The 18,948-nt window shown below is 42.1% G+C and overlaps 1 protein-coding gene across 7 annotated transcripts in view; it reads right to left on the minus strand.

Annotated features, from left to right (window-relative positions):
- The window catches only part of LOC110149723 (uncharacterized), an 83,236-nt gene that overhangs the window by 48,874 nt on the left and 15,414 nt on the right, over positions 1-18,948 (minus strand). For 4 of the 7 annotated variants that reach the window (XR_011483892.1, XR_011483889.1, XR_011483891.1 and 1 more), the window contains exon 2: positions 1,898-1,998. Coding sequence is in view for 1 of the 7 variants with exons in the window: in XM_070456332.1 (XP_070312433.1) it covers positions 13,414-13,459; positions 14,628-14,743 (162 nt within the window). In the remaining 6 variants the exon portion in view is untranslated. Of the gene's footprint in view, positions 1-1,897; positions 1,999-8,052; positions 8,135-8,533; positions 8,625-13,084; positions 13,460-14,404; positions 14,744-18,948 lie in introns of those variants that run through there. The other 3 variants (XR_011483893.1, XR_011483888.1, XM_070456332.1) reach the window with 3 other exon arrangements.

Here is an 18,948-nt window from a genome sequence, read left to right on the forward strand (position 1 = left end):
AACAGCACCTATTAGTTGGTGATGCTGGAGAGAATAATCTCAGGGGATTGGCAGCAATATTAGGTAATACCCACATATGCAGGCAGACTTCGAATTCAAAACAATTTACTTGATAACTACTTGGCAGCATGGTGTCAGAAACCTCTGCCTTAACTTGAATTTGTTCCCAGGGGCAAGTTGTCTGAAACAGTAACTGTATCTGTTGATAAGGGAAAGCAGGTTGCTAGTTCTAATCTTGTCAGCAAAGAAAATGATAGGATTTCCATGACCAAGAAGCTCTTGATGGCATCTAAAAACCTCAGGCAAAAAGGGCCATTTGATTACTTCCTAACTGGCATACTGTCAGGAAATCTGTGCAGATTAAAGATAACCTATTTTATCCCCCTGGATTAGAAGCACTATGTGTCAGTTTATTAGCTCTTTAACTTTAGTCATAAAAGAAAAGAAAAAGGAAAAAGCCAAAACAAAACAAGAAAGGGCTGAAACAGAGGTCCATGAAGAGGCAATGCCTTTATCCCAGTAAACCTGTCAGCTTAGGGAGGGAGAAACCAAGGTCTAGTTCATTGCCATGACTTTGCAGAATCTCAGTTTTCACTTTCTAAAATTCCACAGAGTAAAGTAGCAATGAACAGACAAAATTCTGAGAGCTGAGTTAAGTTAAATTCTGAGAGCTGGTCTCACTTAAGCTGAATGAGACCAATGGGTTAAGGGTTTTTCTTTGAAACTAAGAAGGAAAGAGGACCAGGGCAAAATGATATAGGATGGTAAGGATTTACTGAGAATACATGAAGAAAAGAACAGATATTTGTTTCTATTTTTAAGGCTTAGTGGACAGGCTTAGTACAGTTTTATAATCCTTGATCAAGTTAGCTATTTTTACATGCAGTTCTACTTTTATTTTATTTGTGCCAAAATTTCCAAATCAGGCAAACCATATCCATGGCAAAAGATTCTTCTTTCTCCAGGAGTTTAACCAAACTGACTGTTTTCCTAATGTCAAAGGACCTTCAGTACAAGCAATAGAGCTCAGGAGGAAGCTTCCTTTCTGGAACTGAGTTAACAACCTAAAAACCCATCAGTAGTGGCATGCTGAATTCCCACTCACAGACATCTTTGTTCTTTTCCTGTTATTCTAGCAACTTCTTGTTCTTAAATTCAGGTGACCAGAAATGCGGGAAGCTGGAATCCAGAGGAACCATTATGACTTTGATTTCCAACTGTGAGGACGAACATGTGTTAAGTTGTCACTCAGCATTATATTTATGAAGACAAGGGCTACAAAGATCATGAACATGACCTGGTGTGTCAAGGTTCTTAGTTGGATACTTCTTGACATGTGTTCCTAGGGAAAGCTAGCTGCCGGCATCTTCTGCAGAGCCAACAGAAATGAATAGAGTCTGCCTGAAGAAATTTCAAGGGCTGTTGTTCAGTCTCTCCAGTTCAGTTGCGTCCAACTCTTTATGACCCCATGGACTGCAGCATGCCAGGCTTCCCTGTCCTTCACTATCTTCCCAAGCTTGCTCAAATTCATGTTCATTGAGTCGGTGATGCCATCCAGCCATCTCATCCTCTGTCACCCCCTTCTCTTCCCACCCTCAATCTTTCCCAGCATCAGGGTTTTTTCCAACCAGTCGGTTCTTCAAGAGTAAAATATCATCAACAAAGATGGCACAATGGGACTTAGATGGTGATCCGGTGGTTAAGATTCCACACTCCCAAAGCAGGGGGCCCAGAGTTCAATCCCTGATCGGGGAACTAGATCCTGCACACATGTTGCAATGAAGATCCCACAAGCCACAACTAAGACCCAGGGAAGTAAAAATAATAAATAAATAAAATATTTAAAAACATAAAAATTAATCTAGATCCACACACAAAAAAAACTATAAAAGCATACCTAAATACGAATTGGATATCGAGAAGCAGGAACCCTCTGAACAGCATAAATCTCACCGAGGGGGATGGCTCCCTCTTCTCCACGGGCCTTGCAGTGTAGGCCTTTGGAGATAAGAAAGCGGGGGAAGATGACAATGTACACTTTAAATCTAAACTCCCCCACCGTGCTCCTATAATTAACTCCATTAATGGTAGATGGCCACCCGTGTTTTAACATGTTTTTAACATGTTCTCCTGCTTTCAGGTGGAATATCAAAGCAATATCTTTTGAAAGAATTACTAGAGGAATGCAAGGACACCAAGGCCTGAAAAATGCAGTTCCGTTTACTCCCTTCCATCTTCATGGTTTTTATCCTGGTTCTTGAAATGCCAATCAGCCACACTTCATGCCTTTGTCCCCTTTAGGAACTTTCTTCCCCCAGACATTCTTATGTCTCATACTTCATGTCCCCTGCTTTTCTGACTTCCTGATATAAAATAATATCCTTAACCAATCATATTCCTTTACCTTACATTATTTTTATCTAGACACCTGACATTGTATTAAGCTTTATTCAGTAATTTATTGCCTCGGGGTCCCACTGGAACATAAGAGCCACAGGGGCACATATACTGCCTACTTGCATTGCTTTATTCTCTGTGCCTAGAACAGAAATTGATGTCTAATGAGCTCCTAGTAAATAGTTGTTGACTGAATGCAGTTCACTCTTTCTTAACTTTGTATTTGTCATCAAATCTAGAGTTCCAGGTTGATACCCATCCATGGGTTACTTCTGCCTGCTTTATGTGTGATTTAAATGATGTACTTTTACAGGGAGAAGAGCTTTGCCTTCCATTTTGTTTTCCTCTTTGAATTTTCTTTAGATAATTAATAAATATCCTTGTCTGATCAACTTTTATTATTTCCATCCAAGCAATTTGTTAGTCTTGACTTGAAGGACTAACCAGAAGTTTGGCTACAGAACTGGGCTTGGAGCTCTTCCAAACATGGCTCAGTTCATTCATTATGTAAATATTTCAACCACAGACCACTGACTGTGGGCAAGATTAATAGAACATGGGAAGAGAATTTATAGCAGATGACGGGAAGATGAACTCTCTGAATTTTTTAAAGATTTTTTTTTTATGTGGATCATTTTAAGAGTCTTTATTGAAGTTTGTTACAAAATTGCTTCTGTTTTGTTGTTGTTGCTGTTGGCTTCAAAGATGTGGGATCTTAGCTTCCTGACCAAGGGTTGAACCTGCATCGCCTACATTGGAAGATGAATCCTAACCTCTGGAGCACCAGGGAAGTCACCCCTGAATTGCTTTTTTATGCTATACTGGGGAAGAAAGTGGCTACTGGCTATCCTAATGTAATTATTGATTACTAGACTGTAGACTATAAATCCAGGAGCATAGAGATATTGTCTGTTTCACTCACCTGTGTATATTCAGGACCTAGAACAATGTCTGATATATAACTGAAGTGAAGTTCATGAGCTGAAGTTTGTTAACTGAATAAATTGAAGTGCATTAACGTTAGGTTTATAATGTTTTGGATGACTCACCGAAAGAAAGAAGGAATATCGCCGTTGGAGAGGGGAAAGGTTATGGCCACTTGGTTACCTAACTAGATAGGAAGTGAGAAGGACAAGCACAATTTGACCTGTAGTCAGGCTATGTAGCATATTCTGTTCTCTCTACATACCGATCTCAGCTGTGCTCTGAGAGGCCCTGGAATCCTGACCCAATGTTACAAATGAATAGCACAGCTCTTCTATTTATTTATTTATTGGCTGCGCCTCGGGGCTTGTGGGATCTTAGTTCCCTGACCGGGGATTGAACCTGGGATCCCCGCTTCAAAGGTTCTGAGTCTAAACTGCTGGACCTCAAGTGAATTCCCCATTTATTTTATAGTTATATTCCTGGTACAGCCTGTCAATTAAAATGACATAAATTGAACCTGATTTTCCTATATTTGTATACAGGAGTCTGAAAAATATGGATCAAGTCCAGGTCAATCAGATTTTCTAGGTCTGTGATGACATCCTCGAGTCTTAGTTTTTTATCTCTAGAATGATTATAGCTGTCTCTAGCCCAGTTAGCTCTGGTGTGGCTATCTTTAATAACGTTAGCATTCCTGTAATTACCTGAACAATATCCACTTGTCACCTGGACTGTAAGCACTATGAAGGCATGAACCATCTGTCCTGTTCCCTAGTGAATCTGCAGATTGTAACAGAGTACACGGCACACGGTACATACTTAACAAACGTGTTGAATCAGTGACTCATGCATCACTTGGTGTTCCCAAGGACACTGAAATCAAAATGGCTCAGAGTCACCACAGATGGGTAAAAACATGTCTTCGGGCTCCTTGACACACACTGGGGAACAGCCTGTACTCTGATTTCACAAATTCTTTATGTCACAGGCTATGTCACCACTATATTTTGAAACTAAAATGTACACCCCCATGGATCCCAGGGTGCTTTGTGAATGTTTCTTTTACCAGGAAGGGTTCCTTCATCTACCTTTAGAAGTTGTCCAGTGTCATAGTCTACTGTCATACTCCAGGTATCTTTGCAAAAAAAAAAATATATATATATATATATTCAAAGTCCCCTTCACGGGTACATAGTGCATTCTCTACCATAAAATGGAGCACAGAATTGTATTAACTAGATCTTGAACAGTCTGGGCAAGAAGTATTCATCTGACTCAGATAGTTTGTCCATCTGGAAAAGTTCTGAACTAAATCACTAGATACCAAGTTTTAGAATAATAACATGACCTCTAAGGTAATCAATGTGAACAGGTTCTAAGGACGAGGCAGCAGGACAAAGCGTGAGGCTTTTCTTCCTGCTCGTTTGTTTTGATTAGGCCTGCTTCTTTCCCTAGTCCTCTGTTTGCCTGATCTATAACATGGGTGTGTGAGCACCACACCTTTCCCTGGGACTGTGACTTGGACGTCAGCAAGCTTCATTAGCTGCTGTTTACCTCACCTAAGAGAACACAGGACAGGTGGAAAGTGTCTTTTAATTATCTGTGTACCCACATGCCAGGGGCCACTCACCCAGCTTTCAGAACTGAGATTGGTATCAAATAGACCAGCCACACAAGAAAACAGGGCAGAAGAGAAACAGAAAGCAGAAAGGGGGCCCCAGAGAGGCAGCTGAGGAAGCAAAGCTCTGGTCTGGGTCCTGCGTTTCAGGATGGGGTGATGGAGACATCGTATGCTTGGAGATTAAGTAAACGCAGATTCGAATCCCAACTGAGGTCTTTACAGGTCACTTAAATATCTAAGTCTTGCTTCCAAGATCAAAACAGGGCTATGCTATTAAATGTCTTGAGTTGTTTTAAAAATTAGAAGACACACAGGTAAACCATATGAGGCATCGCAGCACTCGGTCATGAGGACTTGTCATTGTTTTTGACACTCCAGGGAGAGAGAAGGTCAGGTTTGATAACAGCGTTGTATGTTCCGATGGGAGAAAGTAGGAACTGTTCTCTTACATGCTAGAAGAAACCACTGTCTACTAATTAGACTCATAATTAGATTTTGAAGATGAAATTTTGCTTCAAAAATAGTCTCTTGCCTCCCTCACCCACTTATTTGGTTTCATTTTCCCCTGAAACATCTTGCTTATAAACTCATTTTTGTTGTAGCTGAGGTTACTGGAAATGAGTTTAAATGACATATAAATTTCTGTCATCCTGATGGGCTTCTCTTCCTATCCCAGACACACCACTGATGCTGTCTTATTCCATGGATCCTGCTTGCATTGATGCTGGCCATAGACCCAAGCCTGCAGCTATAGGCATCTTTGGTAAGTCCAGCTGGTGTCACGTTGGTCTTGGGCAGAGCCTTGAGGGAACTGGCATATCAACCCAGGTAAAAATAGGACTTTTACAAAGGTCAGTGATAGAGAACCTAAATATATAGGAGAAGAGTTGAAAAGTAAAGAAGGAGAGACTTCCCTGGGGTCCACTACTCCACATTCCCAATGCAGAGGGCATGGGTTCAATCTCTGATCAGGAAACTAAGATCTTGTATGCCACATGATGTGGTAAAAAAAGAAGGAGAGAGGATGTCCCAATGGTTTAGCCAAAATATCATCCCATATATTAGTAAACAACCTTGGGCATGTTACCTAACCCTAAGTCTTATTTTCCACAGCTTTAAAATTGGGATAATGAATACCTACCACAAACATTTATTATCATGATGAGGGAAGATGATGTTGGGGAAGCACCTTGCAGATTACCCAGTACATAACAGATACTCAGAAATATCAGTTTCCACCTCCTTTCCAAGAGTCCTCTTCATGGTCAATTTCTGCTCTGTTTCAAGTTCAGGGACATCCTGCTGGTAGCTTGAAACCTGCTGTAGTGAGAATATTTACACCACGGAAACTGGAGCTCAAGCTCAATACTTTGGCTACGTTATGCGAAGAACTGACTCATTAGAAAAGACCCTGATGCTGGGAAAGATTGAAGGCAGTAGGAGAAGGGGATGACAGAGGATGAGATGTTTGGATGACATTACCAACTCAATGGACATGAGTTTAAACAAGCTCTGAGAGTTGGTGATGAACAGAGAGGCCTGGCATTCTGCAGTCCATGGGGTTGCAAAAAGAAACATACGATTGAGCAACTGAATAATAACAAATCATTCAGAACTTCATCCTTGTCCCTCCCTAGAAAACTTGTCAAACATTTAGCAGCATTTACATCATTGAGTATTGATGATTTATTACTATAAATGTTAATAATGTCTTATTATAAATGTTAATATGTATTAACATCTTTAAGCCTTGATTTCCTTACCTTTAAAGGAGGGAGGATGAACACAGTCTGCCCATCTCAAGGGGATTTGGTGCCAGATAACAAAATAAAAAACTGAAAATGACTGAGAGTAGTGATGATTAAGATTCTTGTGAGCAAGAGGAGGTGCTGATGGCATTTCTTCCAGGGAAGAGAGAGAAATGCTGGAGGTCTGTCACTCCTGGTGAGGTATGGTGGTCCACGATTGGAAGCTGAGAGGAGAGGGAGCTTTCTTTGCCACATCCCCTTGGATTGGAGCCTCGGTCAATGAAGAGACGTGGGTGAGGGAAGGAGGGAGCAGTGGTGGCTCAAATACTGTAGATTCATGTAGTTATTACTGAGATTTAGTGTATTTTCTTGAATGAATATTCCCTCAATGGCTCTCTGCTCCTAGGACAATCTCCAATATGTTATGTTAGTTTCAGGTATGCATCATAGTAATTCAGAATTACAGATTATTTTCTGTTTACAGTTATTATGAAATATTGGCTCTATTTCCTGGGTTGTACAGTATATTCTTGTAGTTTATCTATTTTATACATAGTAGTTTGTACCTCTTAATCCTCTACCTCTATCTTTCCCTTCCCCCTTCCATCTCTCCACTTGCTTGTTCTCTATATCTGTGAGCCTGTTTATTTTGTTATATTTATTTGTTTGTTTTACTTAGATTCCACATGTAAGTGATAACATATGGTATTTGTCTTTCTATGTCTGACTTATTTCAGTTAGCATAACACTCTCTAAGTACTTCTGTGCTGTTACAAAGGCAGATATCATTTTTTATGACTGAGTGATATTCCATATATATATATATATATATATGTATATATTACATCTTCTTTATTCTTTCATCTCTTGACAGCACTTAGGTTGCTTCCCTGTCTTGGCTATTGTAAAGAGTGCTGCTATGACATTAGGATGCATGGATCTTTTTGAATTAGTTCCTTTGTTTTCTTTGATTATATAAGTGGCTATTTTATGTAACTTTCACCATTTATAGTCGCATCCTGTGGAGTGATCCACAGAACTCCTCGTGCTGCCATTCTGGAAGTACAAGTAGTACTGACTTTTTTGTTAAACAAAACTCCAAAATTGTAAAGGGATAAATTTGTTGCTTTTTACTACATTAAAAAGTTTTTGTTCAAGGAAGGGTGATAGGCAGGAAGTCAACTGAAGACTTCCAGTTGAAATAAAATATTTACAGAGTTGTTCAGTTGCTAAGTCATGTCTGACTGTTTGTGACCCATGGCCTGCAGCATGCCAGGCCTCCCTGTCCTTCACTTCTCCCAGAGTTTATGCAAACTCATGTCTACTGAGTCGATGATGCTATCCAACCATCTCATCCGACTGTTGCCCTCTTTTCCTCTTGCCTTCAATCTTTCCCAGAATCAGGGTCTTTTCCAAAGACTCGGCTCTTCACATCAGGTGGCTAAATTTACAAAATAGATTATTAATAAGATATTGTACATTGTTAATGGATATACATCTAGAATATACAAGAATTTCTGTATGTCTGCAGGAAAATGATGGGCAATCTCAGAGAAAAATGGGCAATGAATGATCTAAGCAGGTCACAGAAAGAGGAAACTCTTATAGCTAGTGAGTTCATGAGGAGAGAATTAACCTCATTAGCAGTCATAAAAAATGCAATTAAAATAAGTTTCCATTTTACTCTCAACAGGGGGCAAAAGTTGAGTTATAGGCAGTCAAATGCTGATGAAAATGGGGAAACAGAAAGCCTCACATACTGCTGATGAGACTATAAGCTTTTGGAGAACAATTTGGTACACGTTTAGCCTATAACCCAGGAAATTCCATGCTTGGGTACCTTAGAAAATCTTTCACAACATGAAACAGGGGAAGACAATTCATGGCAGCACTGTTGTTAATGTTTGTCAGTGTAACAATTTGGAACCAACCTAAAAGTTGAACAGAGAAAGGACGAACATGTGTGGTATATGCATATTATCAAATACAGGTTACAAATCAGAAAGAAGGAGCTCTCTCTATGTATATAACAAGAAGGACAGTTCACAAATATACTATTGAACCTAAAAAGTTAAAAGCACAGTGAAATGTTTATCACAATGCAATTGATGTAAAGCACAAAATAATGCTTCCTATTGTTCATTGTTACAGAATTTGTGACTAAAGGCATGGATGATAGGATGATAGACATTAAAAACAGGAGTATGGATGTGAATGGTGGGCAAGGAGGTGACAAATGGCATTGAGTATGGAAGATGAAGAGGACAAAAATAAATGCATAAAATTAAACTAAAAAGGTACTGTGTGGGTGGTGGCACTAATAGTGCACCAGAAAAGGAGTATGGTTGGTCCTATTAGCCCTAGTCTGTGTGTCTGAGAGCCCATAATATTAATGATGATGATACAATGAGATAACATATGTGTGAATGACTAGCAGTGAAACCATCCTTGCTGATTCTCCTTTCCATTCTGTCTACCTTACAGAGATAGCACCAGAATTAAGGAGATAAAGTCTGGAGATGGACTTTGAAAATTTTTGCAGAAATCAAAGTTTGAATTACTTTTGTAAAAACTAGGCATGAATTACTATTATGAAAATGACTATTTATTTATCTGAACTGGCCAGTGCCTCAGTCAGCTAGAGACAAAACTGGGAAGGTAGAGTTTAAAAAGAAAATATTTCAGCAAGGCAAGCTATCATAGACCATATGAATTAATGCCAGAAAATGAAAATAAAAATTCCTGGACAAAAATCTTTAAGTCCTGAAATATGGTCCAAACATTGCCATCTGCTCATAAAATTATGGAGAGGCTGTTGGAACTTTCCAGCACTGGAATGGACTGTCTCTGCAAAGCTGTCAAGGCAAAAATCTGTGGCATCAGGAGAGTTCCTAAAGGAAGAAGGTCACTGTGATGCTTTCTCTCTCCTTGGCATATTTGTATGCAGCAATTTCCAAAGTTAAAAAAAAGAGGATTCACCCTCATAAAACACCAGTCCAAACTATATTTCCTTCCACTGAACTAGCCCTGGAGCACCCCTCTTAGGGGAAGCTCACTGATTGAAACCTCCCACTCTGGCCAAGCTCCATAGTAACTATTTGCATAAGTTATTTTAGGACAGGAAGTCTTCCTAAGGAACACAGAACTAACAAGCTACCACCAACCAGAAGAATTCGGAAAAGGTCAAAAGGAGATGCCATGTGCCCTACCGCCTCCCAGAATCCTTCTTGCTGGCATCCATCTTGGCTGAGCTATGCATGTGCCACCAGGAAGGACCCTGAGTCAGAATGATTGGCCAAAGACAACCCAGAAATGAATCCCATCACCATAAAATCCGAAGCTGGGAGTCATGTGGCAGAGCAGTTCTCTTGGGTTCCCTTACCCTCCTGCTCTCTGCCTGAGTGGCCCTTCCCAATAAAGTCTCTTCCTTCGTCAGCTCGTGTGTCTCCTTGGACAATTCATTTCTAAGTGTTAGAGAAGAACCCCTTTTGGGCCCTGGAAGGAGTCCCCCTTCCTGCAACACGCCGGCCTTAATACCATGACCCATCCAATTCATATTCATTCCTCAAGCCTCAGATTCAAGAAAGGGTGGGATGAGCAACGGCCTTGGATACAAACCTCGGCTCCAATCTAAATTCAGTTGCTCATGAGCTGCACTGAACTTGGGCATAGGTTGAAATCTCACTGTGCTGCAATTTCCTGAACAGAAGGGGGAAAGTAATACATAATTTTTAAGTTGTTATGAGAAATGAAAAAACTAGAGCAGACACTCAAATCAGCATCTACATATTCTCTCTCTCTCCTTCTCATTCTTGACTCCTCTTGTCCCAGTTGATCTCTCCCTCCTCGGAACTTCCTCAACACCTGCAGGTGCAACTCGGTAACTTTCTGTCTTGATTAATCAGTAATCTCACTTCCTGGTGTAAGTTTTATCTCACCCGGAAGAGCTGGGCGTGAAGGTTTTTTCCCTTCTTCTGACCTCTCCCTCAAAGAACATTCATTAGAACAGGAGCTTGGCTGCATATTACTAAAGTACCATGAAGAGGTGAAGGAGAGAAAGACCCTCACCTTTCTCTTAAAATATCCCCACTGGCCATCAGTTATAGAAAATAAGTCAGAATTCTCAACAGAAAATGGCGTTTTAGGTAAAACAAAATTGAGTGCAGTATTTTCAGCCACAGAGATGCTACACTCATTTATCTGTATCCTTTAAATGGGGCGTCACCAAGTCGAAACCAGATCCTTGGTTTTGCCATCCACAATCACAGCGATGCCTCAACTGCTCCTTATTTTGTTGCCACAAATGGAGCTGGACATTTTATTTTTCCTCTGATAAATCTAAAGGAGGTAATCACTCTTTTCTCCAGATAACCTGGCAACATCCACAGTCAAAAAGGATTCTTTTCGTCTAGTTCATTTAAACTCATAGTTTCATATAGGCCCAGAATGATATACCAAACCACAGAAATAGTTCGATTTCATCCTACTGCTCCTAGTCAGAAAAAATATAAGGTTTTCCTGGTGGTCTAGTAGTTAAGAATCCGCCTGGCAATTCAGGGGACATGGGTTTGATCCCTGGTCCGTGAAGATCCCACATGCCATGGAGCAACTAAGCTGGCATTCTAGAACCTGTGAGCCACAACCAGAGAAAGCCCGTGCACAGCAACAAAGGCCAACTGCAGTCAAAAAAATGAACAAATAAATTAATTAGATTTAAAAAAATTTTTTAAAAGATTGTATGTTTTTGTTTTAAAAAGAAAAAAACATAGGTTAGCTGGTAAGGGATGATATTGAAAGCTGAAATTGGTCTCAAATCCTTAAGCCAAATGGATGATTTCATAGCTATATAACTATATAACCAGCCCATTTTCCCAAGATTCACCCCCTTTTTTGGGGGGGTGCCAAGTGCCCTGCGTGGTGGGAGTGCACAGAAAGTGTCCTTCTAGTTTCCATGCTGTGGTTGTCCCCAGGAAGCCAATCACTCAGCCAACTCCAGCATGACTGCCAAGGCACATGGGCCAAAGGACTCCACCCCCTTTAATGAAATACAAACTTCTATGAAGGGCTTCTAGCTTTCAAAGGTACTTAAAGTAACTATAATCTGGCTTTAATACAGAGGCCACTTGTTTCACATGTATAAATCAATCCAGTTCCATTTCGATGTACTCAGTTCATAGAACAGCTTTGCTGAGGTTTACTTTGCATACCCATAAAACTGAAGTACAAAGAAGTGAAGCAATTTGCCTAAGATCTCAGAGCTGGCAGGAGGGTAAGCCAGGATGTGAAACCCAGCAGCCTACATCCCTTTCTCATAACAACTAGATGGAAGTACCTGAGGCTCAGGGAGCTATGGATCTTGCCCAACACAGCTACTCAGTCACAGGGATTAAATTGAAATGTGAGTTGTCTATTACCAAATCTTCACTTTTTTACTAATTACAATGCTCTCACTCCAAATTGTGGGGAGCTTTGAATACAAGAGCTTCCCAATTACTTTAAAAACGTTTCTTTCATGCCCATCATTCACTCACAAACAGTCATGGAGTGCACACACTGGGCCAGAGCTAGCGAGCCACAGAGAACTAAGGCATGGTTTTTATCCTGGGGGAATCACAATCTTGTGTGGAAACAGACACAAAAGCAAGGAATTCTGATGGTAGGAACCTGTAAAAAGCATTTTGTTTGGAGAATAGGAAGGACTAGATTCTACCCTAGAAAGCAGAGACTTGAAGAAGCACTCCAGGAGACATGCCGATGGGAAAAAACTCTTTAATTCTTTTCTGGGTGCGCCGTGCAGCATTTTAGATCTTAGTTCCCTGACAAGGGATGGAACCCATGCCCCTTGAAGCAGAAGCTAGGAGTCCTAACCACTGGACCGCCAGAGAAGTCCTGAAGACTCTTAATTTTTCATGATAAGGTGCAGATGAGCATAGAATCAGAGCAGCATTTTGAGACAAGTTGATGGACGATGGAAATTGATGGAGAGGAGATAAATTGTTAGGTCAATCAGGGATAAGATGGAGATACTAGGATCCTAAATGAGCACCCTGAGCACAGAGAAGGGAAGATGGGGGAGATAGTGGAGACTCTGTACACAGTGAACACAGTTAGTTTTGAAGTCCATCTGCGTGCTCGATACAGGGCAGGAGGATACAGAGGGAAAGGGCCTGAAAACGCAAGGTGGATTCTCTAATTACTCCTTGATCTACCGGGGAATTCTGTTGACCCAGTGAAAAGGAAGAGAATCCTAAAGTTCTTGGGCATAAAACCTCCCTTTTCTCACACATGCAGTTCCTTCCCTTGGAGGTCTTTTGGGGTATGAAAGCTGTCCTTTGGCAATGCTAATGATTTTGGGAGAGTGCCTGACATCTGGAAAGAAATGGATGAGGGGTTAAGATGAATTTTCCTCCATTTTTAATTTTGCTAAAGACTCTGCTGACAGTTTGTGAGTGAAAATTTGAATTTTGAGTAGCACTTATTATTACAAGGGTATCATCTTCATTTGCTTATTTGCACTAAGTCACCAAGACCCCATTCTTCTATTTCCCATTTTCCCACTTCCTGGTAGCCGCACACACGAGGGTTGAGCTCTGCAGTTTCCGAGGGTATACAGTCTACTCTGAACGTGGGAGGCTCTATACCAGGACCCACTGGAAGGGTCTCCAGTTTCATAATGCAAGCTGCAAGTTGGCATTCCTTTCTAAGAAGAATCCTTGGCAGCTAAACTGAACAGCGCTCCCCAGAAGAAGGCATAAAAAGGACAAGCCTGAAAGGAAAAAAGAAAAAAGAACTTACAATGCAAATTCCAGAGGCCATCAAGGATGCAGCTCTTGCTAATATAAAGGCTAAGAGCAATTAGGGCTTCCCTGGTAGCCTACAGTTCAGGAATTTGCCTACAATGCAGGAGACCCTGGTTTGATTCCTGGGTCAGGATGATCCCCTGGAGAAGGGATAGACTCCCCACTCCAGTATTCTTGGGCTTCCCTGTGGCTCAGACAGTAAAAAATCTGCCTGCGATGCAGGAGACCTGTGTTTGATCCCTGGGTTGGGAAGGTCCCTTGGAGGAGGTCATGGCAACCCACTCCAGTATTCTTGCCTGAAGAATCCCCAGGGACAGAGGAGCCTGGTGGGCTACAGTCCATGGGGTCAAAAGGAGTCGGACATGTCTGAGCGACTAAGCACTGCACAAGAGCAATCAGAAAGGCTCAACTATAACAACCTAACAAGGCTGCCAAGGAAGCAAAAGAGGGCTAAGAAAGCATCTAAAAATATAGCAGTGGCTTCTGCTAAGCCTCCCTCAAAGGCAGCAACTAAATAAAATATTGTGAAGCCCATGAAGGTTTCTGCTCCCTGAGCTGATAGAAAATGTCAAATGTCAGATCAGATTATTAAAATTAAGTTTAATCAATCATTTATTTTTAGATCGATTCTAAAATAAACATCTGACTCTAAAAAAGGGATTCTGTGCTTAAAATAAGTTATACATATTCACATCTTTCCCTTTCCTCTACAAATTTGTTCAGTCTTCCAGGAGTTAGCCATCAGCTGAATCTTCCCTGTTCCCAAATATTCAGACATGATTGCTTTGAAACTCACTCCATGCCCTGTGGGAATTCAAAGTCCACCCTGAGATGACTTTATTCTTGGGAGGCTTCCTGTGTATTCTGATCTGAACTCTTGTTTTTTCTGAGTTCATAGGTTAATGACTCACCTGGGAAAATTCTAGGTGCTGCCCCTTCTTCCTTGTTGAAACTTTCACTCCAAGCATGTGATATGGGACTCCCTGAAGACTGAAGGGGACTTAGGGGGTGTTTACAAAGCCGAAAGGCAGGCTCTTCTAATCTCCAGTCATCCAGCCTTATCATTAACTGCAACTTTCCTCAGTCCCTGCACAGATGCCCAGTCACACCACCTTCCTCCTTTCTTCCCCGCACCTCTTGAAATTCTTCTTTCTGCTTTCTGAGAAGGTATGCAGGTCCCAGGTTCCAGGCTCACTGGCTACTTGAGAGCTCAGTGGCACAGTAGGGGGTCTCTGTTTGCAGAATCCAGCCTTGGTAAGGGGAAATTTGTGATTATAAATAGCAGATCTCTTCCTCCTTTCACCCCCATTACTCTCTGCCTCTATTGTTGCATAACTTCCCTTTAGGAAACTTTAGTCTCTGGGGAATAACACCTAATAAAGTTATATACGAAGTGCTAAAAGGACATCAGGAAAGGAAAGATTTGCAAAGGGGATTTGTAGGGATGAAGGCAAAGCCTTATGAGTAGTCCACCCATCCACCCACCCACACATCCATCCATCTATCCACCTATCCATCCATCCTCCCATCTGTCCACCAGTTTATCCATCTAACAATGACTAAATGCCAGCTAAGTGCCAGACACTGCTTAGCCATTGGATATATAGTCATGGATGAGATAGTAAGGGCTGGGCCCTATCAGAGTTTACATTGTAGTGGGGGCGGGTATTCATTTTGATTCATGTTTTGCAGGAAGAATAGGTGTTCACTGCACAGGTAAGGGAGTCAAGACTTTTCCAGCAGAGAAGACAGGATGCACAAAGGCAAGAAATAAAATGAAATAGAACTAAATCACTAGGAAATTTAACATGGCTGGCTCAGGATGTGCAGTGGGAAGGCAAAGCCGAAAGCAGGGCCAGGACGGCACATAGTTGGGAGTTTGGATGTTATTCTGTGGCAAAGGGAAGGTCTAATCAATTGTACAATATCTCTGCCTTTTTTTCCCCCACTGCTGGGCTCTCTCCTCGTCTCTATTCCAGTCAGCATGTGTTCTTGTCATTCCCAACCAAATGAGTCCATAGTGATGGGAGCATTAATTTATTTGAGCAGACATGTGTCAACATCATTTGGAGAAAAGGCACCAGACCCATTACATACACTCAAATAATGTAATTAGGACTAGTTTGAAAGCAGCAAACCTCAAGCTTTCCTAATTCAGTCCTGACTGCTTCAGCCCACTCTGCCTCTCAGCCTGTCTTTCGAGCTAATTTCTACTTCTCCATCTCTCCACTCCTAAGCCCTTCCTGCCGCCTCCCCCATCACACCACTTATCTCAGGCTCTCTCCTGTTGTCTTGCCAAGACAAACCACAATATTTACTGAATTTCCATGGTAAAATATTTACTCAGTTGTGTCCGACTCTTTGGACCCCATGGTCTGTAGCCCGCTAGGCTCCTCTGTCCATGGAATTCTCCAGGCAAGAATATTGGAGTGGGTAGCCACTCCCTTCTTCAGGGGATCTTTCTGACCCAGGGATAGAACCTGGGTCTCCCACATTGCAGGCAGATTCTTTACCATCTGAGCCACCAGGAAAGCCCATGGTGAAGAAGAGGTACATTTTTAGATGTTAGCTCCCTTAGTGTGGGAGGACACATTATAATAAAAACATGACCACCTGATGAGAAGAAGCGGCTCATTGGAAAAGACCCTGATGCTGGGAAAGACTGAAGGCAAAAGGAGAACAGGGTAGCAGAGGATGAGATGGTTAGATACTATCACTGACTCAATGGACATGAATCTGAGCAAAGTCTGGGAGACAATGAAGGAGAGGGGAGCTGGCCGGCTGTAGTCCACGGGGTCTCAAAGAGTCACATGTGACTTAGTGACTGAACAACAACAAACCTTAATCTCTTCACATCTTAGCTGGTTTCATAAAATTCTAAAGGCAGTATTTGGATGGGATCTTAGAGACTGTCTAGTGAAATCCAGCTCTTCATTTTGGAAAAAAAACAGGCTCAAGGAAACATCTCAAGTTAACCGGACTCTGGAGCTGAAACCAACAGAGGCTTATTCTGGTATCTCCCATCGATAGGGGATATGCATGAGTGTGTGTGTGTGTGTGTGTGTGTGTGTGTGTGTGTGTGTGTGTGTTGGAGAGGAATGTGTGGGTATGTGGTAGGACTGGTCCACCCAGTCCAAGCAGAAAAGGTAAGATGCAATCCCATCAGTCATACAGTCATGCTTTATGGATGCTAGAACATTTTGGGGGTTCTGCAGGGGTTAATACAGCACAGAACCCAGGCATCCAGCCCCACCCCCAGCATCAGGGAATTCTTAGTCCTTCCCGAGAGTTATGCTGGTGACAGACAGTCTCACTCCTCTTATTTATGCCCCTGCTATTCCTGCTACTTCTGCTGCTTTAGGTTAATAACTTGGGGGAAAAAACCCAAAAAACTCATTGGTCTTTTTGTAGCTCATGCTGATTCTTGGCTTCTCCTGATCGTAGTTTCTGCTTGCTAGGTCTCTGCGGATCATCAGCTTGCACCCATTGCTAAGTCTCTCTCTCAGTCCAGCCTTTAAAGTAGAGAGGGAGTATAACTGAGCAGGGACCCCCCAGGGCCTTTACAGGACAGGCTTTCCCCACATCCTCTTCTTCAGCTCCTCTCTGAAGTACCTGATGCAAATTTCCTGAGTTGTTTCGCAGATGTGATCCCCTAACCTCCCTAAGTGGAAGGTGTTAACTACTTGAGGGCCATGAGCACATGGCTCCAGGCCTCCTGGAGCCAAAAGACTGATAAAGTTAACTCCTGTAACATCACCCTACCCACCATCAGCCAATCAGAGAACTGTGCATGAGCTGATCATAGACCCTGCGACAACCCCCTCCTGGCTTTTACAAGTGTTTTCTGGTAACCCATGGGGAACTCAGTGTGTTTTAGGGCACGAGCTACCTGTCTCCCACACAGGGCCCTGCAATAAACCCTTCTCTGCTCCAAACTCCGACATTTCAAGTTTGTTTGGCCTCACTGTGCGTCAGACACGTGATCTTGCCTTAACAGGAGTTCCCTGGTGGCCTAGTGGTTGGGATTCCTGGCTTTCACTACCACCAGCCAGGTGTCCAGTCTCTGGTCAGAAACTGAGATCTTGTAAGTCATATGGTAAGGTCAAAAAAAAAAAGCCCCCAAGACTTTCGGTTCTGGAATTGATCGTCTCCTTTAGTTTCATAGTTATTCTTCATGGACGATGTTCTTGGGTCAGACCTTCTCAAAGATAGTCACCTGACCTGGGGATCAGCTGTCCTGGGATCCATCGCCTGTGCCCAGGGTGGCAGTAATTTGCTTCCATTAGACAGGCCTGCTGGTGGCAGTATTGAACTTCCTCCCCATGTACCCTCTCCCATTAACTATTAGTGCCCCAGGTAGGGCTTAAATCCATGTGTTTAGGCATCTAACTCCACACCCTCCTCTTCATGTCAGACTCCCCTGGGTTCTCCCTGGTCCTGTGTGTTTCTTCCTCACCAGCCACGTTAGCATCTCCTGCCCCACCGGGCATTCACTCTCCCATAGAGCAGGGCCTGGGCTCAGATCCTGGAGTTATTGAAAAGGACTCGATAAACTAATTATAACTGAGAACAGCTTTGTCTACATCCTGGGTATTTATATTTTAACGATGCCTTAAGCCGAACAAATTACTCTCTAATGTGGCATTTCAGACTGTGCTAGAAGGAAAGATTTGAAAGGGAGCAAATTTCCCAGGGCTACTCCAATTACCATATACACAGTAATTTATTCTTCACGCCAATAAATACAGCTTCCAGTCCCTTCTACATATATTATCTCCCTGGTCACCACCTTAATTTCACTGATGAAGAATCAGAAGTTAATAAATTTTCTGGACATGGCCCAGATTAGGGATGTCAAGATAGGCAAAAACCAACACATTTTATGCTCTAAAAGCATGCTTGATTTTTTTTTTTTATGCTCTATAAGAGGCTTAGAAGGTACAAGGTGAAGGATAGGAAAGTCCTTATATAAGGGAAAATTTTCTAATTTAAGAAATCTCTAACTTTCCATTACTCATTGCACTCTCCTGCAAGGCAGAGGTAAGTTGTCATTTATGGACCTGAAGTTAATTCTCAGGTATCCCTGGAGAGTTAATTTTCAGGTACCCTGGAGAGCAGGAACCTGTGGGGCTCCCAAGTACAAATTCTTTCCATGTCTCCTGTTTCTTGTTTGTTGGAAATAGACTTCATTCAGCCTCCTGACCTTCCCTGAGTTCCAAAGGATAGATTTGAACAGTTGCTGATCAAGGAAGAGAGGGGATGCAGAAACAAGGGAGGAATGGTCAAGAAATAATAGTGCAGCCTTGGGGCAGGGTCCTGGTTCTGGCTCAAGGAATATACGAAACAATATTTTTGTGTTTCTCTGCAGAACCAACCCCCCCAGCCCCCGACCCCAGATGGAGGATGGGATGACAAATTCAGGCTTGAGTAGATTCCTGGAGCACCGCCCTGTTAC

Source organism: Odocoileus virginianus, chromosome 27 (genome assembly GCF_023699985.2).
Source record: "Odocoileus virginianus isolate 20LAN1187 ecotype Illinois chromosome 27, Ovbor_1.2, whole genome shotgun sequence".
Taxonomy (NCBI): Eukaryota; Metazoa; Chordata; class Mammalia; order Artiodactyla; family Cervidae; genus Odocoileus; species Odocoileus virginianus.